This window comes from Rana temporaria, chromosome 3, assembly GCF_905171775.1.
Source record: "Rana temporaria chromosome 3, aRanTem1.1, whole genome shotgun sequence".
Classification (NCBI taxonomy): Eukaryota; Metazoa; Chordata; class Amphibia; order Anura; family Ranidae; genus Rana; species Rana temporaria.
Window position 1 is genome coordinate 318,253,715 of NC_053491.1, and position 25,408 is coordinate 318,279,122.

At 46.0% G+C, this 25,408-nt stretch overlaps 1 protein-coding gene across 1 annotated transcript in view; it reads right to left on the reverse strand.

Annotated features, from left to right (window-relative positions):
- The window catches only part of LOC120932504 (START domain-containing protein 10-like), a 115,357-nt gene that overhangs the window by 25,767 nt on the left and 64,182 nt on the right, over positions 1–25,408 (reverse strand). The window contains exon 2 of the mRNA XM_040344958.1: positions 8,432–8,579. Within this exon, the coding sequence (XP_040200892.1) occupies positions 8,432–8,579 (148 nt within the window). The remainder of the gene's footprint in view (positions 1–8,431; positions 8,580–25,408) is intronic.

Sequence of the window (25,408 nt, forward strand, 5' to 3'; positions counted from 1 at the left end):
CTGCAGAACCCTCCGCGATTGCCTAATCCCGTGACGCTGCCACCGCGGGTGTAGTGCAATCGCGGAGGGTCAAAGTCCTGCTAAGGGAACGCGTGTTCCTGCTGTCAAAAAAGTGCAGGGACGCCGTTCCCACGCGTTCCCGCAGGACTCGAGCCCTGCTTGTTACCCTATGCGGCCATGCACACATAGGCCTTTAGAGGAGTTTAGAGGCAGAGGCATTTAGAGGCAGGAAAAAAAACTCCAGTGCGTACAGGAGCAGCAGAGTTTTGGCAGAAAAAATGCTTGATGCGTGTAAACGCGTGTTTTAAGGCTAGGAGCATTTAGCGCTTGAGTGTTAATTCTTTTCAATTGCCAGAATAAATTATTTTTCTGGCCAATGAAATTAACACCGAATGTAAATTAAGCTGCTAGTGTCCTATTTCCCAGGGTGTAATGCACCACCATCTTTCCCTGCAGAACAATTTTTGATTTTGCAGGATTGTATAAACTGGCTTATTCTGTATGCTAGTTTGAATAGAACGGTATGTTTTTCTCCAGCATTCCTACAATAAATCTGTTTATCAGACAATGCGTACATTAGAGTCTAGTTCTCGTAGAATGGACTTGAGTTGGGGGACTTTATATTGATAATATATTAAACTCAAATAAGTACATGGAGACCCTGCTTTAAAGTGGTATTTAACCCAAAGGCAAAATTAAAAATACTATATTGCATCTTACTAATTCTTTGATGTGGTGGCTGCGTTAATTTTCTTTTTCAGGCTTTTTTTCCCCTTTAATTTTCATCTAATGATCCAGATAGTAAATGTTAATTTTCTATTATTTTGTCTGTTAGAGTTAGAAGGTTGTGAAAAAAAAAACATTTAAATTGCTTAGCCACTTGGGCTTTAAAGTCTTTTTTTTTAAAATAAACATATTATACTTACCTGCTCTGTGCAGTTGGTTTTGCACAGAGCAGCCCAGATCCTCCTCTTCTCTGGTCCCTTGCCAGCGTTCCCGGCCTCTCCCTCCTGCCCCCACAGCAAGCAGCTGTGCTGTGTGTCCATTCAGATATAGAGCCGTGGCTCAGCCCCACCCCCTCTCTCCCCTCATTGGCTCACTAACTGACAGCCTGATGTTGCCTCAGCCAATGAGGAGGGAGAGTCTTGGACAATCGAGGCACTTGTGCAATAATGGCTGGATCGAGATGGGGCTCAAGTAAGGATTAGGGGGGCTGCTGCTCACAGCATATAATGCATTAAGGTAAAAATACCTCCGCCTTTAGAACTACTTTAATTTGTTAGTCAAGTCCTAGTCCAACACTACCCGCTCCCCAGATTGATGCTGTTCAAAGAAGTCTGTTACACTTCCTGAAACTGCAGACACCCTAAGGGCCCTTTCACACGGGCGGATCAGTAATGATCCGCTCCGTGTGTCCGCAAAAGCTCAGCGGGGATCCTCCGTAAAATCCCCGCTGAGCTGGCAGCTGACAGGGCGGTCCCAGCACACTGTGCAGGGACTGCTCTGTCTTTTCTCCGCTCTCCCCAATGGGGGATCAAAAGAACACGGACCGTATGTCCGTGTTCATCCGATCCGATCCGGCAGACGGAAGAAAAATAGGATTTTCTTCCGTCCGCAAATGCGGATCTTTGCGGAGGCGGACAATTACGGGTGTCAGCGGATGGTCATCCGCTGACACCCGTAATCACATAGGGACCCATGTATGTCCCGTTTTCATCCGCAACGGACGGATGAAAATGCGGACATACGGTCCGTACGTGTGAAAGGGCCCTAAGACTGGAAATGTATTACTGGCTGGATCTCCAGGTGAAAATAAAAAGGGGGAAAACGCCCCCCCAAAAAATAGAACACAAATGTAGCCCCCTCATCTAAGGACTCCCAAGCTGCAAAATATTTAATTCTGGGGTTTAATACTGCTTTAACCAGTAGTGTTCCTAGTTACATTTGGTGCCTGATGCAGCAGACTGGGCTTTGTTTTCCTTTTTTTGCTCTGGAGGTGATCCTAATCTTGAGTTGACTGCTTTTGCCTACTGCTGTTGAGGCTTTAGTAGTCTGAGTTCGAAGAACCAATGACCGAGTTAGGAATACGTATCCTCCTTAACAAATCACTGAGGATTTGGGTCAGTAGTCTGAGCTGATGAAAGATAATAAATGTTTGGATAACACTTCCAGAGGGTTCTTTTCTTCCTCAGGGCTCTGCTCAGAAGGAGCAGTTTTAAAAGTTCTAGCTCTCCGCTACTGCTGTTCAAACTATGCACTTTTGTTCTGCTGCACTTCTGTATTGCTGCAATTCTAAAAAAGTGAACTCTGCAAATCTCTCTCTCTCTCTACCCCCTCAACTCACATTAACAGTCTCCTCACGCATCACTAATTTACTGACTGAATTACGAGTCTGGATGTCACACTACTTCCTCAAACTCAATCTATCCAAAACCGAGCTCATAATATTTCATCCCCCACATGCCCCTTCCCCTGACTTCTCTGACAAGATCAATGACACAACCATCAACCTGTCCCCTGTGTCAGGGTGCTAGTGTAATCCTGGACGCTGAACTCTCGCTTCGGACCCACATCTAATAACTGTCCAAAGCTTGCTGCCTCAGCCTCAGCAACATCTCCAAAATACGCCCCTTTCTAACCAATACCACAACAATTCACTCTCTGGTCATCTCTCACCTTGACTACTGCAACTCCCTTCTCATTGGATTACCATTACATAGGCTATCCCCTGTTCAGTTCATCATGAATGCTGCTGCCAGACTCATCAACCTTACCAACCGCTCAGTGTCTACTACCCCTCTTTGCCAATCCCTTCATTGGCTGCCACTCACCCAACAAATCAAATTTTAAATAGTAACAATAGCTTACAAAGCCATCCACAACTCGGCACTCAGCTACAACACTAACCTTGTCTTAAATGAACCAACCAAATCGTTCTCTTTGTTCCTACCAAGACATCTACGCTCTAGCTCCCTCGTCATTTCTTCCCATGCTCGCCTCCAGGACTTTTTCTGAGCCTTTCCCATCCTATGGAACTCCCTACCCCAATATATCCGGCTGTCTCCTACTCTGTCCAATTTTAGGCGATCCCTGAAAACCCTTCTCTTCAGAGGAGCCTATTCTGCCTCCATCTAACAACTGTATTTCCCCTGTCTTCATCAGCTCATCTCCCACAGTTATTACCTTTTGTATCACTTGATCCTCCCTTTTGGATTGTAAGCTCTAACAAGCAGGGCCTTCTGATTTCTCTTGTATTTAAGGGGAAAGGATTGTTACCCCTCCAGGTGGTGTATTAATGGTAACACCTTCCTTAAGGTGAAAGTAGCAGGTGCAGGCTCAGCATGCAGTAATGGAGAGAACATCGGACAGCCGCACTTCAGTAAAAATGCCTTTATTGTGAAAAATATATATCAAAAGTTCATGACAGCAGCAGGGTACAGGCAGGAACACTGACGTGTTTCACACTCAACAGTGCTTAATCCAGGGTTCGACAAAATCCGGTCGCAATTGCGACTAGAATTAGCGGCCTGGTGCTCGGGAAGGAATCTTAGGCCTGCAGAAGGCTGCAAAGCCGCGGCCTCAATTACCAGCCAGTGCGGCACGACGTGATCGCATGGCGGGGGAGGTGGGGGTGCACGGAGTAACAGGATACCCCATCCTGTGTCTCCGTGCGCCCCCCCCCCCCCCCGCCGCGCTTCCTTCTGTGATTTGGCACCATCTTGTGGTGGCCATTGGCATGACAAGTAAACCAGCAATTCTAATGGAGCTTCCCCAGTGTTTTCACTGCCCATCTCCTTCCCTCTATTTAGAGCCCCCAAACATTGTATATATTTTTTATTCTAACACCCTAGAGAATAAAATGGCAGTCATTACAATACTTTCTGTCACACCATATTTGCGCAGCGGTCTTACAAGCGCACTTTTTTGGGAAATAATACACTTTTTTTTATAAAAAAATAAGAAAACCGTAAAGTTAGCCCAATTTTTTTTATATTGTGAAAGATAATGTTACGCCGAGTAAATTGATACCCAACATGTCACGTTTCAAAATTGCGTCCGCTCGTGGAATGGCGACAAACTTTTACCCTTTAAAATCTCCATAGGCGACGTTTAAAAAATTCTACAGGTTGCATGTTTTGAGTTACTGACTTAATCATAGCTAAGATTAAGCACTGTTGAGTGTGAAACGTGTCAGTTATTCCTGCCTGAACCCTGCTGCTGTCATGAACTTTTGATAAATATTGTTTTAAGGCTAGGAGCATTTAGCGCTTGAGTGTTAATTCTTTTCAATTGCCAGAATAAATTATTTTTCTGGCCAATGAAATTAACACCGAATGTAAATTAAGCTGCTAGTGTCCTATTTCCCAGGGTGTAATGCACCACCATCTTTCCCTGCAGAACAATTTTTGATTTTGCAGGATTGTATAAACTGGCTTATTCTGTATGCTAGTTTGAATAGAACGGTATGTTTTTCTCCAGCATTCCTACAATAAATCTGTTTATCAGACAATGCGTACATTAGAGTCTAGTTCTCGTAGAATGGACTTGAGTTGGGGGACTTTATATTGATAATATATTAAACTCAAATAAGTACATGGAGACCCTGCTTTAAAGTGGTATTTAACCCAAAGGCAAAATTAAAAATACTATATTGCATCTTACTAATTCTTTGATGTGGTGGCTGCGTTAATTTTCTTTTTCAGGCTTTTTTTCCCCTTTAATTTTCATCTAATGATCCAGATAGTAAATGTTAATTTTCTATTATTTTGTCTGTTAGAGTTAGAAGGTTGTGAAAAAAAAAACATTTAAATTGCTTAGCCACTTGGGCTTTAAAGTCTTTTTTTTTAAAATAAACATATTATACTTACCTGCTCTGTGCAGTTGGTTTTGCACAGAGCAGCCCAGATCCTCCTCTTCTCTGGTCCCTTGCCAGCGTTCCCGGCCTCTCCCTCCTGCCCCCACAGCAAGCAGCTGTGCTGTGTGTCCATTCAGATATAGAGCCGTGGCTCAGCCCCACCCCCTCTCTCCCCTCATTGGCTCACTAACTGACAGCCTGATGTTGCCTCAGCCAATGAGGAGGGAGAGTCTTGGACAATCGAGGCACTTGTGCAATAATGGCTGGATCGAGATGGGGCTCAAGTAAGGATTAGGGGGGCTGCTGCTCACAGCATATAATGCATTAAGGTAAAAATACCTCCGCCTTTAGAACTACTTTAATTTGTTAGTCAAGTCCTAGTCCAACACTACCCGCTCCCCAGATTGATGCTGTTCAAAGAAGTCTGTTACACTTCCTGAAACTGCAGACACCCTAAGGGCCCTTTCACACGGGCGGATCAGTAATGATCCGCTCCGTGTGTCCGCAAAAGCTCAGCGGGGATCCTCCGTAAAATCCCCGCTGAGCTGGCAGCTGACAGGGCGGTCCCAGCACACTGTGCAGGGACTGCTCTGTCTTTTCTCCGCTCTCCCCAATGGGGGATCAAAAGAACACGGACCGTATGTCCGTGTTCATCCGATCCGATCCGGCAGACGGAAGAAAAATAGGATTTTCTTCCGTCCGCAAATGCGGATCTTTGCGGAGGCGGACAATTACGGGTGTCAGCGGATGGTCATCCGCTGACACCCGTAATCACATAGGGACCCATGTATGTCCCGTTTTCATCCGCAACGGACGGATGAAAATGCGGACATACGGTCCGTACGTGTGAAAGGGCCCTAAGACTGGAAATGTATTACTGGCTGGATCTCCAGGTGAAAATAAAAAGGGGGAAAACGCCCCCCCAAAAAATAGAACACAAATGTAGCCCCCTCATCTAAGGACTCCCAAGCTGCAAAATATTTAATTCTGGGGTTTAATACTGCTTTAACCAGTAGTGTTCCTAGTTACATTTGGTGCCTGATGCAGCAGACTGGGCTTTGTTTTCCTTTTTTTGCTCTGGAGGTGATCCTAATCTTGAGTTGACTGCTTTTGCCTACTGCTGTTGAGGCTTTAGTAGTCTGAGTTCGAAGAACCAATGACCGAGTTAGGAATACGTATCCTCCTTAACAAATCACTGAGGATTTGGGTCAGTAGTCTGAGCTGATGAAAGATAATAAATGTTTGGATAACACTTCCAGAGGGTTCTTTTCTTCCTCAGGGCTCTGCTCAGAAGGAGCAGTTTTAAAAGTTCTAGCTCTCCGCTACTGCTGTTCAAACTATGCACTTTTGTTCTGCTGCACTTCTGTATTGCTGCAATTCTAAAAAAGTGAACTCTGCAAATCTCTCTCTCTCTCTACCCCCTCAACTCACATTAACAGTCTCCTCACGCATCACTAATTTACTGACTGAATTACGAGTCTGGATGTCACACTACTTCCTCAAACTCAATCTATCCAAAACCGAGCTCATAATATTTCATCCCCCACATGCCCCTTCCCCTGACTTCTCTGACAAGATCAATGACACAACCATCAACCTGTCCCCTGTGTCAGGGTGCTAGTGTAATCCTGGACTCTGAACTCTCGTTTCGGCCCCACATCTAATAACTGTCCAAAGCTTGCTGCCTCAGCCTCAGCAACATCTCCAAAATACGCCCCTTTCTAACCAATACCACAACAATTCACTCTCTGGTCATCTCTCACCTTGACTACTGCAACTCCCTTCTCATTGGATTACCATTACATAGGCTATCCCCTGTTCAGTTCATCATGAATGCTGCTGCCAGACTCATCAACCTTACCAACCGCTCAGTGTCTACTACCCCTCTTTGCCAATCCCTTCATTGGCTGCCACTCACCCAACAAATCAAATTTTAAATAGTAACAATAGCTTACAAAGCCATCCACAACTCGGCACTCAGCTACAACACTAACCTTGTCTTAAATGAACCAACCAAATCGTTCTCTTTGTTCCTACCAAGACATCTACGCTCTAGCTCCCTCGTCATTTCTTCCCATGCTCGCCTCCAGGACTTTTTCTGAGCCTTTCCCATCCTATGGAACTCCCTACCCCAATATATCCGGCTGTCTCCTACTCTGTCCAATTTTAGGCGATCCCTGAAAACCCTTCTCTTCAGAGGAGCCTATTCTGCCTCCATCTAACAACTGTATTTCCCCTGTCTTCATCAGCTCATCTCCCACAGTTATTACCTTTTGTATCACTTGATCCTCCCTTTTGGATTGTAAGCTCTAACAAGCAGGGCCTTCTGATTTCTCTTGTATTTAAGGGGAAAGGATTGTTACCCCTCCAGGTGGTGTATTAATGGTAACACCTTCCTTAAGGTGAAAGTAGCAGGTGCAGGCTCAGCATGCAGTAATGGAGAGAACATCGGACAGCCGCACTTCAGTAAAAATGCCTTTATTGTGAAAAATATATATCAAAAGTTCATGACAGCAGCAGGGTACAGGCAGGAACACTGACGTGTTTCACACTCAACAGTGCTTAATCCAGGGTTCGACAAAATCCGGTCGCAATTGCGACTAGAATTAGCGGCCTGGTGCTCGGGAAGGAATCTTAGGCCTGCAGAAGGCTGCAAAGCCGCGGCCTCAATTACCAGCCAGTGCGGCACGACGTGATCGCATGGCGGGGGAGGTGGGGGTGCACGGAGTAACAGGATACCCCATCCTGTGTCTCCGTGCGCCCCCCCCCCCCCCCGCCGCGCTTCCTTCTGTGATTTGGCACCATCTTGTGGTGGCCATTGGCATGACAAGTAAACCAGCAATTCTAATGGAGCTTCCCCAGTGTTTTCACTGCCCATCTCCTTCCCTCTATTTAGAGCCCCCAAACATTGTATATATTTTTTATTCTAACACCCTAGAGAATAAAATGGCAGTCATTACAATACTTTCTGTCACACCATATTTGCGCAGCGGTCTTACAAGCGCACTTTTTTGGGAAATAATACACTTTTTTTTATAAAAAAATAAGAAAACCGTAAAGTTAGCCCAATTTTTTTTATATTGTGAAAGATAATGTTACGCCGAGTAAATTGATACCCAACATGTCACGTTTCAAAATTGCGTCCGCTCGTGGAATGGCGACAAACTTTTACCCTTTAAAATCTCCATAGGCGACGTTTAAAAAATTCTACAGGTTGCATGTTTTGAGTTACTGACTTAATCATAGCTAAGATTAAGCACTGTTGAGTGTGAAACGTGTCAGTTATTCCTGCCTGAACCCTGCTGCTGTCATGAACTTTTGATAAATATTTTTCACACTAAAAGGTGTTTTTACTGAAGTGCGGCTGTCCAGATTTTCTCTCTTCATTCCTCTTGTATTTAATTGTATTGTGCAGTCTGCCCTCATGCTGTAAAGCGCTGCACAAACTGTTGGCACTATATAGATTCTGTACAACAACAACAACAACAACAACAACAACAACAACAATAATAATATTCACCCACAATACACATAAGGCATTTATTTAGCCCTGCTCAGGTACATGGAGTGTCTTACATGAGTAGTATCCAACATCTGTATTAACTGTAAGCCGCCCAATGTCAAAGGTGTCTATCATGTTTGTGTCCCATTTCCTACGGTAGCTGGTGTCATGCAGGACATCATAGAGAACCTCAGCAGGGACATCCTTGCAAACAATACGCATCTGAGAAACATAACAGAAAAAAAAGCAGATGTCAAGCAATTTAAATTACAAACTCAATTCAAATGTCAATAGTCAAGCATCCCAAAGTAATCCAATACTTAATCTGCATCAAACACTCCAAGTACTGTATTGAAGCAAGAAAACAAGGATGACAGACAACGACAAAGAAAAGGGGTAGAAAAGGTTTCTAAATGGCGGGACCAGGGGCAGTCCAAATGGGACTGTGTTGTGGTCTGCATTTGGCCCGCGGTCTGCCATTTAGACCCCTTTCACACTGAGGAGTTTTTCAGGCGGTACAGCGCTAAAAATAGCGCTGCTATACCGCCTGAAAAACAATCTCCTGCTAGCAGCATCTTTGGAGCGGTGAGAGGAACGGTATGTATACTGCTTCTTCACCACTCCTTCCCATTTAAAACAATGGGAAACCGCGACAATACCGCCCGCAATGGGCCTCTGCAATGGGCCGCTAGCGGGGGTTAATACCGCACCGCTAGCGGTCGAATCCCGTGGCAAATCCGACGGTATAGCGCCACTATTTTTAGTGGCGCTGTACCGCCACCGCGGCTCCCTCCCCAGTGTGAAAGGGGCCTTAGTGATTCCTGCTCTAGAGGAAGCAGACAACCTGCAATCACTCAGTCTGTCTCACTTAGCCACTATTTAGCCAAGTATCTGCTGCACAGGGAATGTATTGGTTACAGATGGCCGACTCAAAGCCTTGCATTGTGAGACAGAAGACCATAACTGAGCTACAGTATAAAGCTAGCCATACTGTAGATGGATCAAAATTCTGCCAGTTAAGCAAAAACTGACCAAATTTCAATCCATGTGTGGCCCTCCCTGTTCGACATAAGACAATCATTAAATCGACTTCTGTCGAACAGGAATGTTGGAAAACTTTTGTCCATCAGTGGCTGCAGCTGCTGATCAGTGCATTTTAATAGTGGGGGCCCCATCTGTCAGAATACAATGTCCCAGCATGGGGGACTGAATGAAAAAAATAAAATAAACAGGTGGATGGAGGAAACACAAGCAGAAGATACCCAAGCTCAACCGCACAATGGAAAAATACTTGCTGAAATTCAATGCTCAGGTTGGGGGGATACCCACTTCTTTGTTCGAACAGTCAGAAAATGCTGGCAGCACTCATGTCGATTTCCCAAAGACAACCTCTGCATATGACGCTGAGCACGTGCACTCAACGTCTTTGGTCGACCATTGGTGAGGCCTGTTCTGAGTGGAACCTGTCCTGTTAAACCGCTGTATGGGCTTGGCCACTATGCTGCAGCTCAGTTTCTAGGTCTTGGCAATGTTCTTATAGCCAATGCCATTTTTATGTAGAGCAACAATTTTTTTTTTTTTAGATCCTCAGAGTTCCTTGCCATGAGGTGCCATGTTGAACTTCCGGTGACCAGTATAAGAGAGTGAGAGCAATAACACCAAATTTAACACACCTGCTCCCCATTCACACCTGAGACCTTGTAACACTAATGCGTTGCATGACACAGGGGAGGTAAAATGGTTAATTGGGTCCAATTTGGACTTTTTCACTTAGTGGTGTACTCACTTTTGTTGCCAGTGGTTTAGACAATAATGGCGTGTGTTGAGTTATTTTGAGGGAACAGCAAATTTACACTGTTATACAATCTGTGCACTCACTACTTTACATTAAAGCAAAGTGTAATTTCTTCAGTGTTGTCACATGAAAATATATAATAAAATATTTTACAAAAATGTGAGAGGTGTACTCACTTTTGAGAGATACTGTATATACTGTTAAGGGTTAAAGGGTAGATGTGGCACTGTCCTTGATACCTGGGATTTGAGTGCTCCAAAACCCTCTCTGACCAGTGACTTGTATATCTAAACAGACTTGTGTGCATCAATTATAAAGTGACTGGTGCTAAAACATAATTCATATGCATAGTGCTAAAAAAAAACAAAAAAAAAAAACAATTGATGTTCACAATCCTAATATAAAATGTCCAAAGTGACAGGTGCTCTTCAACCGTAATTGTCATTTATGCTGAAATAAAATTAATATGTGCAGTCCTTATTATACGTATCGTTTTTCAAAGTGACAGGTGCTCTTCAATGAAGTGTCCTTTGTGCTGGTACTTCTTTACAGTGCCCCTAGAGGTGATGAACTCACCAGAAATACTCACCCCACGTTCACACTATTTGCCACTGTGCAGCAGTATCCAGATCCACACCTAGGTTTACTCCTAAGCCCTGCACACACGGGCCAGAATCTCGTCAGGAAAAAAAAAAAAAAAACGTTTTTCCTGACGAGATTCTTGGTAAAATTCTCTTGCCAGCCGAGTGTACACAAGGGCCATTCAAAACAACCGCTGTTCTTTTGAATGACACGAATGTGGTGATGTCATCGACAACGATGAGCATGCGCTCGTCACATTCGATGCCGTTGCCGCCATCTTGCTACACTCTACCTATGAAAGATTAGATAGAGGGCGCTAGACCACTCAGTGATTAATTAATAATAAGTGAAGTGATCCTGTAAAAAAATATAGCACTACATACAAGTACAAATAGATATAGAAATAAATTTGCAAATAAATTACAAAAACATCAAAAATGTCTCTGTGTCATGAAGCCATGACATCAAGTCCCAATATTTTATCAAGTAGTGTGTCACAAATAAGTGATAAATCTTCTTAATTTGTTGTATCTTGCTTTAAGTGAAAAAGGAAAATGCCAGCACAACATTCCAGTCTTCTTCAACACCCAATACTGTGCTGATGAGAAAAGGATGCGCTTACCAGAAGAAATGGACTACTTTAATTAAAAAGTTCGTCATATGAGAATATGCAGGATTGTGCCTGCATACACATCGGACAGGAAAAAGATCATAGCCTCATCGCCAGGGATTCCAGTTGGGATATGCAAAAAAAGCCAATGGAGAAGCCAATAGTGTGATACTGGTTTAATAAAAATGTATTTAAAAACAGGGTAGAAAAAACAAACAGCCAAGATGGCCCCTTACTGTATTTGTGCCTACCCGGCACTGGGGCTGCAAGCGTGTCACCGCTACCTTGCGGTACGATTGGCGTGTGGGTCGTCCGGTCTCGATGCTACCGCCGTAGCACAGCCTCGCGTTCCCAGCTGACAGCTCCACGAGCAGGGGGGCACGTCACGTCACCGGGTCCGCCTCCGACGTGCGTTTCGTTATGTTGAACGTCTTCAGGGGGGCGTGCCCGGTCACTAGTGCATGATGGTATATGTAGTCACAAAAGACTACTCATTGGTCCAAATAAAAAATAATAACAAAGCAGCCGCGGTGCCGTTTAGGTTGCAAACCAATTTCAATTGCTGACAAACAACCTTGCAGTGCGTAGCTACCTATGCCTTGGAAGCTACCGCGCATGTGTCAAAGTTATTTTGAGCATGCACAGGTTTCCACGGCGACAGGTAGGTATACAGACGCTCGGGTTTCTTGGCAGGAAAACACTGCTGAAAATCACGATGAGAAAATAGAGAACAGGTTCTCTATTTTTCTCCTCTAGATTCTGGGCAGTTTTCTTGACAAGAAACCTAAAAGCCTCGTACACACGCACGGTTTACTCAGCAAGAAAGCTCTGCCAGCAGTTTTCTTGCTGGTTTTTGCCGAGAAAACCGTGCGTGTGTATGAGGCTTTAGTATACATTCATGCGTTTCTCCCAGAGTCTAATGCCGCGTACACACGATCGGAAATTGTTCGGTGTGAGCTTTTGGTCAGAAATTCCGACAATGTGTATGCTCCATCGGACATTTGCTGTCGGAATTTGCGAGCTGGTTCTCAATTTTTCTGGTGAGTGCATTACCTCTAGGGGCACTGTATAGAAGCACCAGCACAAAGGACACTTGATTGAAGAGCACCTGTCACTTTTAAAAGCCATATGTTTTATAAGGACTGGACATATTAATTTTATTTCAGCATAAAGTACACTTAGGATTGAAGAGCTCCTGTCACTTTGGACATTTTATATTAGGATTGTGCACATCAATTTATTTTTTAGCACTTAGTCACTTTTTTCATGATTGCACAATACACATATAAATTATGTTTTAGCACCAGTCACTTTATAATTAATGCACACAAGTCTGTTTAGATATACAAGTCACTGGTGATTTTGCAGCACTCAAATCCCAGGATTCAAGAACAACGCCACACCTACCCTTTAAACCTTAATTTCCATACTCCACCTAGGTGGTTGTATCTGTAGGGGCAGCAGTTCTCATTTACCAATTCAATCTAGCCATTTGAGTGGAACCACCCATAACCTTACTCTATAATTACAAATTTGCCAGCCAGCCCCTCTCGTTGGTGACATTAATGTTGGCCAGTTATTTGGGGTACAAGGTGGTGCCACAAAATAGCTGGCCCAAAAGATAGGGGAATAATCTTATGATCATAAACATCCCTGAGATACCTGTTCACACCAGTTGCTACGTTTTAACCCAGCGGCTGGTGTGTGGTGTGGCCCAGCACAGTGCTCCAGCGCCGGCACATCACACTGTTCACCTTTTTTTTTAAACTAACTTTATTGAAACATCAGAGACATTTCATAAAGCTCAGGCAGTGGATTGCCGCTCAGTGCACTGCACACAGTACTTTTTTTTCCCACCACACACCAATGCTACATGGTGGTGTGAACTGGGCAGAAAGGGAGACAAGGGGCCAGATTCAGAGAGACTTAGGACGACGTATCTCCAGATACGCCGTCGTAAGTGCGATTGTGCGCCGTCGTATCTATGCGCCTGATTCTTAGAATCAGTTACGCATAGATTTCCCTAAGATCCGACAGGTGTAAGTGTCTTACACCGTCGTATCTTAGGCTGCATATTTACGTTGGCCGCTAGGTGGCGCTTCCGTCGATTTCAGCGAGGAATATGCAAATTAGGTAGATAGGCCGATTCACAAACGTACGTCCGCCTGGTGCATTTTTTTACGTCGTTTACGTTAGGCTTTTTCCGGCGTATAGTTAACCCTGGGTCTATGAGGCGCAGCCAATGTTAAGTATGGCCGTCGTTCCCGCGACGAAATTTGAATTGTTTACGTCGTTTGCGAATAGGGCTGGACGTAATTTACGTTCACGTAGAAAGCATGACGATTTGCTGACGTCATTTGGAGCATGCGCACTGGGATATGTCCACGGACAGCGCATACGACGTTCGTTGAAAACGTCAAAAACGTGGGGTCACTACTATTTTACATAGTACACGCCCCCAACCAGCCTATTTTGAATTAGGCGGGCTTACGCCGGTCCAGTTACACTGCGCCGCCGTAAGTTTAAGCGCAAGTTGTATGTGAATACACAACTTGCTGCTCAAACTTACGGCGGCGTAGTGTATCTGATATACGCTACGCCCGCCTAAAGATAGGCAAAGCTCTCTGAATCCGGCCCAAGGTATTTTGGCTTGTCTTGTAGTGGAACAGCCGCCCAATGCAGTCCCACTGCATATGGCATGAATGTACGCTGAAGCTTGTAGCAAAGATACTGAAAAAAAAAATCTAAGCATTTTACGTACTGTGGATGAAAGCCTTGTGTAATAGGAGAATAGTTTCATTGCTTTAGATGAACAACAGAAAACATCACAAATTGAAATTACTGTGGATAATATGTCACAGCTGGTGATATTGGCCAATATTTGTTCAGCTGCAAGGAAAATCACAATTAAAATCATTTTGCATCACTGGTTTCGGCAAAGTAATTTTAAAGATTGTTTTCACACAGCAGATGCTCCTTTTTATCTCTAACTATTTAGGGTTACAAATAAACAACATTTAAATATTAAAAAAGGGAAGTCCACCTTATGGTTCACTCGCAGAGTTCATCTTCTCGGAGTATTGGCTTCAAAAGTTTTTTTTATCAGCAAAGTATTAGCACAACAAAAAAAAAAAACTTTAATGAATTTTAGCTAGACATGGGCGCTGTCAATAAATTTGTTTTGTTTCGTTCTGTTCCGTATTGGCCGAAAATTTGTATTCGAAATTCAATTTGGATTCGCACGAAATACGAATTTTCGTTAGATTCGTAAAATTTTCATATAATTACGAACATTCGTTATGATGAATTTAAAAAGCAAACCCAGGAAGTCAGCAATTGCTTTTTAAATTCATCATAACGAGTGTTCGTAATTGTTACAAAAAGTTAACAAACCTAATGAAAATTCAGGGGCTCCCACCATTCCTGTGCTCAGTGTGCTGTTCCCCTGCTGGGCTCATTATAAGGGGCTCCCACCATCCCTGTGCTGTGCTGACTTCCTCCTGGGTCTGTACCCCTGCTGTGCTAATTATGAGGGGCTCCCACCATCCCTGTGCTGTGCTGACTTCCTCCTGGGTCTGTACCCCTGCTGTGCTAATTATGAGGGGCTCCCACCATCCCTGTGCTGACTTCCTGGGTTTGCTTTTTAAATTCATAACAAATGTTCGTAATTGTTACGAAAAGTTAACAAACCTAACGAAAATTCAGGGGCTACCACCATTCCTGTGCTCAGTGGGCTGTGCCGACTTCCTCCTGGGGTTGTGCCCCTGCTGGCCTCATTATGAGGGGCTCCCACCATCCCTGTACAGACTTCCTCCTGGGGTTGTGCCCATGATGTGATCATTAGGAGGGGCTCCAACCATCCCTGTGCTGTGGCTGACTTCCTGGGTTTGCTTTTTAAATTCATAACAAATGTTTATAATTATTATGACAATAAAAATCGATATTAACGAACATTCTTATTTTGTCTAAGAGATTCGGATCTGAAATTCTTCAACGAAATTTCGTAAAATTCGGAAGCATATACTGTAAATTCGTATTTCGGGTGCTTCCGAATGTACGAATTTTCATATGAATTTTCGATTTGCATGAAACGAATCGCACATGTCAAATTTTAGCCATCTTAACTTATTGGCATGGTGGACAAGACCTTTCCCTTGCTCGATTTTATGTACTGGTGGCACGGCACACCTAAGGTTGTCAACATGTAATTTCAGTGGCCTCCAACAGGTGTCTCCCAGTAGTCACTGGAATCATACACTGCCAAAGCCTGGCAGATGTTTGAAAGCTCAAGTGAACGTGAAGGTTTGATTACTGTAACAAACTCAGGCTGCATCTACAGTAATAAATCTGTTCTTTTTTCCATGCCTCCCAACTGTCCCTAATTTTGGGGGACTGTCCTTGATTTGGAGCAATGTCCCTCTGTCCCTCATTTTGGTCTGATCTATATACTTGTATATTAAATGCACTTTTTATCTATCAAAAAGTGTTTCCCAGTGCTAAACCTTTTATCTGATTTCTAAATTTCTGCATTTGTAAATTCCAAAAGCCAATATAAATGAATAGTGGTGGTAAAAAAAAGCACTTGTGGGTTTAACCAATCAAATTTTTTTGTACAATTCTCCTTTAAGGGGCGTGACTAGGTATGTGTCCTATTGCCTGCAAACTTTTGCTGATAGGTGTCCCTCATTCCCATCTCAGAAAGTTGGGAGCAGGGCCAATCCGCCCTATAGGCTCACTATGCAAGCCGCTTAGGGCCCCACAGGCCCCGCCTGGTGAGAAGTAATTTTCGGCCCCTCATCCCACTTCTCAACTCGCTGACTGCATGGGAGAAGAGGTAAGAAGTCAGCACCCCCCGCTTCTCACTTTAACGTAAGATGTCATTTCCGACAGCAGAACACCCCCTCCCCCTGCTTCTCAACCTGAATTGAATCTTTAATGTGACATGTCACTGTCGGCAGCGCCCCCCCCCCCCCCCCCTCGCTTCTCAACTTTAATGTGACATGTCATTTTGCTTAGGGCCCCAGGGAGGTCAGGATCGGCACTGGTTGGGAGGTATGTTTTTCTTTTTTTCTATTGCCAAGTAATGCAGCAAGGGTGAAAAGTATAGTCAGACCGTGGCTCTCAAACAAGCAGCAGCCTGGGCTTTCAAGCATTAGGACATTCATTCCCAGAACTGTAAATTTCAGCAGCATGTAATGAATTACACAATAGCATGAGCACATTTTTTCTTTAAAGGCCTGCAGACAGTGCAGATCAATGTAATGAAATAAAAGACAGCCAGCTAACCAACATTTTTATAAAGGAGGTCAGCAATGGTCATCTTTATATTTCAGACATTTCAGTTCCAAAGCACAAGTTAAAGTGACCCTGTCATTTATTTATTTAGTGCAAAAACCAGACTCACTTCCAGTGGTGTATTTAGGTTTTGTGCTGCCCTAGGCCTGACTAAACTCGTGCAACCCCTAATTTAAATATGACCCACCCCTGTCAAGGTCACACCCTTCCTGTTTAAGACCTGCCCTGAAAATTTCCAGTTTGGACACTAGTTCTGAGGGCCTTGGGGGGGGGGGGGGGATTCCCTTAATCTGCAGAGATTTCCTCTCACTTCCTGTTTGGCTATGGGGCAGGAAATGAAGGGATGGAAAAAAGTGTTGTCTATAGTTCTACTTTAAGCACAAATTTCTGCTAAATTTATGGAGGACTAAGAAGATATAACCATGCCAGTGGTGCAGCAGAAAACATTTGAGCACAGTGATGAAGGTGAATGTGGTCCAGGCAGTGAGAAAGGGAAGGATTGGGGGCAGGAACAAATAAATTCACCTGTTTGTTTTTCTCATCAGCAATCAACAGAAAAAAAATTAAGATTCCATAATATGTACAACTGACACAAGTAAAGGATTGCAGGAGAGTCCTACTACCTACCTGCCAGGTATAGGTGACCATGTCAGTGTCCCTTGTGTCTGCACCATCCCTATCATACCGGCAGCAGTGAGGCCGCTTTATGGGGGCGCCAGACCGATTTGTCTTGCGGCCCAGTCCACCTCATAAGACTGGGGGTACACTAAAAGTGTAGCGCAAGCCGGTGGGGACTCTTTTCATGCTGCCCCCCTGCAAAGTGCTGCCCTAGGCCTGGGCCTTGTTGGCCTAGGCCAAGATACAGCGTTGCTCACTTCTGCATAGAAACCAATAAGCTTCCAGGTTTTATTCCCAAAGCTAAAATGAACAAGCTGAGGTTTGAAGCCAATTGGCTACCTTGCAAAGCTGCACCAGCCTTAATAAATCTACCCCTTTGTTATTTGGTGCTCCCCACCCCCACAGTAGAAAAACTACTGTTCAAAAGTCATTTAAAACAGTTAGAGACATTACACAAGAATATACAGTGGAACCTTGGATTGTGAATAATGCGGTTAACAAGCGTTTCGCAATGCGAGCAATTATTTCTTTAAAATCCTGACCCTGTTTGCAAGCGTTTTGGAACACAAGCAAGATTTAAGCCTCTGCGGTTTGCAGTACCACATTTGGCCAGAGGTGCAGGGGCACCAGAGCCAATTTGAGCCGTTCGGAAATACTCTGTTCCCGAGCCTTTCAGAGGGTTACTGAATGCAGCCAAACAGTCTCAGAGTATTTCAGAGTCCCTCCGGCGCCCCCTCCTCTGGCCACATGTGGTATTGCATGCCATAGAAGTCGATGTGAAACAAGTCGTTTTCATTTCCATTGACTTCTTTGGGGAAACTCGATTTGATATGCAAGTGCATTGGATTACAAACATTCTCCTGGAACGGATTATGCTCGTAATCCAAGGTTCCACTGTATTTTTAGTTTTCAGTTTTTTTATTTATTTTACATAATAAAAGTCCCAAAATTGATGAAATTAGGAGACATTTTTACTCAAAGCTTAGCGAACATTTTTCATTATAACCATCTTCATCCCTGGTCACATATCACGTGTGCTTATCAGGAAGCATCCAACACGGCTAACAAACATTTTTGACCTCAGAAAGTTTTCATGGAGGCACTAAAGTCTTCAGTGTTAAATATATACATTGTGTGTGCGTATTTCATAACTCTTTGTACAATGACGTTCATAAAAAGCTAGCTGGTCAGCCCCACACTGGGTCATGTTGCGGTCACTCATCTCAGCCCGCTTTCCTTGAGCTCTTTCGTCACAGCAAGTGTTTGAGCTCTGCTGTAACTAGAAACCATTACCTAGTAACCCAAACTGATCTCTGGTATCAGGTATACAGAGAGAGGTGCATTATTCATGGCTCCCTCCTCCCATGCGTCTCTGTAGACCTCTGTGCAGGAAGTGACAGCTTGCGCAATGAATGGAATGTCAGTGGCCCTTCATTAGGGTCACCTCAATATTTAATGAACCCCCCAGCTCTGATGCTGAGTAATTAGAGAAGTGCCCTTTATTTTGCCTGCGCTTGCTTTGTTTTGATTATTTCGCACACTTATTAATGCAGCAGTTTAATCTCAGTGGGTGAGCAGCGATGGAAACAGTTTGAATATCAGATGCCCGCAGTGTCCGTTTGAGCATACATTACAAAGTTCCTGAGCTCACGAGGGTCCCTGTGGGCAGGCAGGGCTTCAGATTTTTAAATCATGAAAGAATAGGTCACTAGATGTAAAAGAAAAAAAAACCTTATGATAAGTACTAAACCTTACAGGATACTAACACTAGCAAATTTAACTAAATATTCACATTAGGTTACATTATTATATTTAAAATATATGTAAACACACTTACTAAAATGTCTTGTAAGCTTTAAAATTTCATGCAATCTTTTTAAACCTGCAGCTTTTACTAAAATAATAATTCACGACCCCGCTTTTAAGGCCCTTGTTAAGTTACTTTCTGTTAAAGACAACATTCTGTCCCCTTTTTTCTAATTTTGCTCCGACTTTTTCACCTGGTCACGTGGGCTTTTGATAGACACATGGGGCCAGATTCTCAAAAGAATTACGCCGGTGTATATACAGATACACCGGCGTAATTCGAAAATCCCGCCGGCGTATCATTGTTTTGTATTCTCAAAACAAGATACGCCAAAATTAGGCTAGGATCTGACTGGTGCAAGTCACTTACACCGTTGGATCCTAAATGCAATACTATGCTGGCCGCTAGGTGGCTTTTACGTCGATTTCAGCGTCGCATATGCAAAAGAGCCGAATATGCGGATTCCCGAAAGTTTTTGCGCCGCTTCACCGTAGTTTACATCGTTTCCGTAAGCGTAAGGTTACCCCTGCTATATGAGGGGTAACCTTACGTCAGTCCGCCGTATGTCATGTTAAGTATGGCGTCGGGTCAGCGTTGTCTTTTTCCGTTGTTTACGTTGTTTTACTAAGTCGTTCGCGAATAGGACTTTACGTCAATGACGCTCACGTCGGCTTCATTGACGTTTTCCGTCGTGAGCTGGAGCATGCGCACTGGGCTATTTTTACGGCCGACGCATGCGCAGTTCGATCGGCGCGGGGGCGCGCTTAATTTAAATACAAGCCGCCCCCTTTGAATTACGCGGCCATACACCGGGCCATTTACACTACGCTGCCGCAAATTACAGAGCAAGTGCTTGGAGAATACGGCACTTGCTCCAGTAAGTTGTGGCGGCGTAGTGTAAATGGCTTACACTACGCCGCCGCGGATTCTATGTGAATCTGCCCCATGGTCTCCAGTTGCCATGCAGCCATTGCTGAAGTGTGATGTACACAAGGTAGCTGCAGGAGATCAGCAGCACTGAGAAGCAACAAAGAATAAGAGACGAAAAGTATTTTATGGGAAAAGTGCAATTGCATAATACTTAAAGGGGTTGTATAGGATTTTTTTTTTTCATGTAGCGCCTGTGTACTTTTCAGTACAAGTGCTATGTCAAATTTAGTGGGGGATGAGAGAGTTACCTTGCTCTCATCCATGCTGTTTACTAAATTGGGTTTCTGTCGGTTCTGGACTGTCCTGTGGGTCATTCTGTGCTCCAGAGATGTAGTTCCATCTCTGGATGGCAGGTGGCGCCAGAGGGGTCCAGGCGGAGCCGCTTTCCTCCAGAAGCCAATTAGAGGAGTGTTTCCCTCGCGGGGCATGCTGGGGGAGGGTATTTCTGTGGCAGACGCCATTTTGTGGGGTCTTCGCGGGTTCCTGGTTCCAGGTGCGGCACCCACCTTCAGGGTGTGCGCACATCACGGGCCCGGCGATATGGCCTACCAGGCCGGGGCGCAGGTGCTATGCGGAGTTCCTGACTCTGGGCCCTCATGGCCCGGAGCAACTGATGCTGCCAAAGGGGCCCCAGTGACTTACTGGGTCCCCCAACTTTGTTGACAAGATCCCAAGCGAGTTGTGCTGTTCGGTGGGGAGTCGGTCTGAGGTGAGCCCGGAGGCAGGTGATCCAATAGGGCTTAGACAAACCATCGGGGATCTGGGTGACCGGACACTGACAGGTTGTATGCTGCAAACTGTCAGTCGGTGACCCCAAACTATCAAGTCTACCTGGGGAAGATTCAGGCAAGATTGTGTTACTGGGAGGATTCGCTCTACTATTCATGCTTTCAAGTACCAGGCCTGTGGCAGAGGTCTCATCACTAAATTCTAATCCTATTAGAGCCAAGTCTGTGGCAGAGACTTGTTCCTTCCCAGAAGTTCTAGTGACGCTCCGGCTGCCAGGCCTGTGAGAGGGACCTGTCCGGGGGCACTATACCCACTTCGGGTGAAGTGGCGACGAAGTAAAAGCTGCTACTAGAAGCAGGACTGCTTCAATCTATCCATAGGCCTGAATCTGCATGTTTCTTCTTTCACCAACCTACTTCTATCTACCTCAGTTGGATTGTTGGTCATGTTGGACCAGTAATAAAGCATTGAAAACGTCACCCTACTATCTGGACATTCCGTCATTGCTTCACACCACCATCATCATTCCTAGACACATCGTAGAGGTAACATAATTACGCCAATCCCAAATCTAACCAGCGTCTCCCGAGGGGGTAGCGCTACATTCATAAAAAGACATTCAGACATTCCTCTTTTCACTTCCTCATTGTTGGTTTTTCCTCAGAAGTTGCTCTATTTCTTCTCTGTTCTGTTCACTTCCTGCTTGTCTGATTGTTACTCACCACCGTGAAGGGAGGCTTCACTGCGGTGGTCAGTGACATGCTCGCCCCCTCCTGGGAACTACATCTGTGCGGCAGGACACTCTACGTGTTAGAGACTTCAAGGAGGTGTGAATTACTGGGCATGCCACAATGCATACTGGGAAATGTAGTTTTTACATGAACGAGCGCCGCAAACCAGGAAGTGAATGAGAGAACAGAAACTAGAACACCGGAGGTGATATAGATGAAGGAATTTAATAGGTATTTACTCGTTTTTTAACAAAATCATTACACTATTCTGTCTGTCTACCTTGCAGACATTAATTTTAGCCCAAATTATTTTTTCCTTTACAACTCCTTTAAAGCAGAGGTCCACCTAAACAAAAAATATTAAAAACCAGCAGCTACAAATACAGCAGCTGATGACTTTAGAATAAATATACACTTACCTGTCCAGGGTGCCCACGATGTCGGCAGCCGAAGACGAGCATTCGCTCGTCTCATGGCTGCCCCCGCCGCCACTCTCTGTGAGGGAATCAGGAAGTGAAGTGTTGCGGCTTCACTGCCTGGTTCCCTACTGCGCATGTGCGAGTCGCGCTGCGCATCTTCACTGGTCTCCGCTGTGTTCTGGGAACTGTGTGTTTCCCAGAAGACAGCGGGGGGACAGGAAGTGGTTTAGATACCCACAGATTCTGCAGCAATCTATGCCCGGAAGTGGGTGCAAATACCTGTATTATACAGGTATTTGCACCCCCTATAAGGTGCCAAATGTGACATCGGAGGTGGAAAGGTTCCGAAAAGCGGAGGTTCACTTTTTGTGTGGACCTCCGCTTTAAGTTGACTATCAGTTTGAGTTTACAGTACATCCACTTTAGAAGATAAATTACCTAGTTCATATCACAGATCTGAAAACTTCAGATCAGCCCCAATTCCTGCACCTTCAGACCTCAAATCAGCCCCCAATGTCTGCACCCTCAGGTCTAGGACCTTCAAACTTCAGATCAACCCCTAGTTTTCAAAATTCTATAAAAATATCCTCCTATGAAGAAAAAAAAAAAAAGAATGGACTCACTAGGTGTGAGCTGTGTCAGCACTTTATGTACTATTCTATCAGAAAAGAATCATCTAGATAATCACCTTAGAGAAAAGCATACATCAATGCCATCACGCCACAATATCAAATAAAAATTTATAAAAAAAAAAGGTCCAAATACTGCAGCTGCTGACTTTTAAATATATGGACACTTACCTGTCCAGGGCGGCCGCGATGTCGGCACCAGAAGCCGATCTGTCCCTCGGCTCCCGGGTGGCAGAGCCGCCATCTTTGGTAAGGGAATCAGGAAGTGAAGCCTTGCGGCTTCACAGCCTAGTTCCCTACGGCGCATGCACTAGTCACGCTGCGCAATCTCACTGGTTCCTACTGTCTTCTGGGACATGTGTGTCTCCCAGAAGACAGTGAGGGGGGACGGAGGAGGGGCCGGACATTCGTAGATCACCGTGGATACTGCTGCGATCTATGCCCGGAAGTGGGAGCAAATACCTGGATTAGACAGGGATCCAAAAAGCAGAAGTTCAATTTTTGGGTGGAACTCCACTTTAAGTAAAAAACAACACAACACTCTTTGGGCCTGATTTACCAAGCCTTTACTCCATGACTCATGGAGTAAAAGCAGGAGTAGCAGCCGTTTGGCCATTTACTAAAGAAATACGCTGCTAGTGCAGTGTATTTCCCTAGTTACTAATGTGCTCCGTGCGCCCAGGAGAGGGTGCATTGTGCACCAGTACAGACCTGGCGCACGGCACATTAAACTGTAAATTGCGGGGGTTCGGGCGGGAGTTTATTAGGGGGGAGGTGGGGGGATGCAGGGGAAGTGAAGTGACATGTGTTTTGAAGTGTTTGGCGGGCCGAATTGAAAGGGAAAGTGTTTTTTGAAAACAGATCCCCGTACGCTTGCACAGTGCGCCTGAACCTCGGGAGGTTCATTTGCATACTGGGCATGCGCAGAGAGAAAAGTCAGGGATTCCCGTGCGCCTTGTCAGTACGCCGTGAAAATCTTGGTAAATACCAAGCGGCGTACCCGTGAATGCGCTGCGTGACGCGGCGCACGGGAATCTCCGAGCTGTTTTCAGCCCTGAAGGGGAACTCCGCGCCAAATTTCAAACTTGAAATCGGCGCGGGTCCCCCTTCAGGGCTACATTAGGCTCTTAGGCTTGGTCCGGAACGTGAGGGGTTAAACCCGCGCCGATTCGGCGCGGGGGTCCCCCCCCAGATCCAAACCAAGCCCTCATCCCAAGCATGCAGTCTGGCCCGGACAGGAATGGGGGCGGGGACGAGCGAGCGCCCCCCCCCTCCTGAGCCGTACCAGACCGCATGCCCTCAACATGGGGGAGTGTGTGCTGTGGGGGAGGGGGGCACTGCCCCCCCACCCCACAGCACTCTTGCCCCCATGTCGATAGGGACAAGAGCCTCTTCCCGACAACCCTTGCCATTGGTTGTCGGGGTATGCGGGCGGGGCTAATCGGAATCTGCGAGCTCCCTTTAATAAGGGGGCCCCCAGATGCCGGCCCCCCACCCTATGTGAATGAGTATGGGGTACATCGTACCTCTACCCATTCACATGGGGGAAATGTAAAGTAAAATAAAACGCCACACAGAATAAAATATTTTATTAATCTGCTCCGGAGCCCCCCCTTTCTTCTTTAGCTCTCTTAGAAGGGGGGGTTTCTTCTCTCCCGATCTTCTGCCGGGACCCTGGGCTTCGGTGATTTCTGCCGGGGGATGGCGCCTATCCCCCGGTCTTTCCGGTGCCTTCCGCCAGGGTTCCGGTCTTCCTGGTCTTCTGCCGGGGGTGCGCCAACTCCCCGGTCTTTTCTCTGCTCCCTCTTCTGCCTGGCTCCCCCGCGGAGCCAGGGCTTTCTTCCGTCTTCTTTCTTCTCTCTTCCTTCTTCTGCCTGTCTCCTCCGGGAGCCCAGGGCTTGTCTCCGCTGTCTTCTTCCTTCTCTTCCATTGGATGTTGACACGACGAGGTTCCGTGCTGACATGCCGTGTCAGCGGCGGGCATGGACTTATATAGGGTAATGCCACCATGTGACCTCAACCCATGTGACATCACATTCCCTGGGCATGATGGGAATGTGATGACACATGGGTTGAGGTCACATGGTGGCATTGCCCTATATAAGTCCATGCCCACTGCTCAGACGGCATTCCAGCGCCGGACCTCGTCGTGTCAACATCAAATGGAAGAGAAGGGAGAAGACAGCGGAGACAAGCCCTGTGCACCGCGGAGGAGAAAGGCAGAAGCGGAAGGCATCGCAGAAGCCCGCGGGTGTCGCCCCCCGGCGGAAGACACCGTACAAGCCCGGGACCCTCCCCCAAAGGCAGGAGCCTCACTGGTGAAGGGGGTCCCGGTGAATTACGTCGCTGAAGACGGGGGTGGGGTGCCAGTGCACCCCCCCCCGCAGAAACCGTCGTGGAAGCCCGGGACCCTCCCCCAAAGGCAGGAGCCTCCCTGGTGAAGGGGGTCCCGGTGAATTACGTCGCTGAAGACGGGGGTGGGGTGCCAGTGCACCCCCCCTGCAGAAACCGTCGTGGAAGCCCGGGACCCTCCCCCAAAGGCAGGAGCCTCCCTGGTGAAGGGGGTCCCGGTGAATTACGTCGCTGAAGACGGGGGTGGGGTGCCAGTGCACCCCCCCCGCAGAAACCGTCGTGGAAGCCCGGGACCCTCCCCCAAAGGCAGGAGCCTCACTGGTGAAGGGGGTCCCGGTGAATTACGTCGCTGAAGACGGGGGTGGGGTGCCAGTGCACCCCTCCCCCCCGCAGAAACCGTCGTGGAAGCCCGGGACCCTCCCCCAAAGGCAGGAGCCTCACTGGTGAAGGGGGTCCCGGTGAATTACGTCGCTGAAGACGGGGGTGGGGTGCCAGTGCACCCCCCCCCGCAGAAACCGTCGTAGTAGCCCGGGACCCTCCCCCAAAGGCAGGAG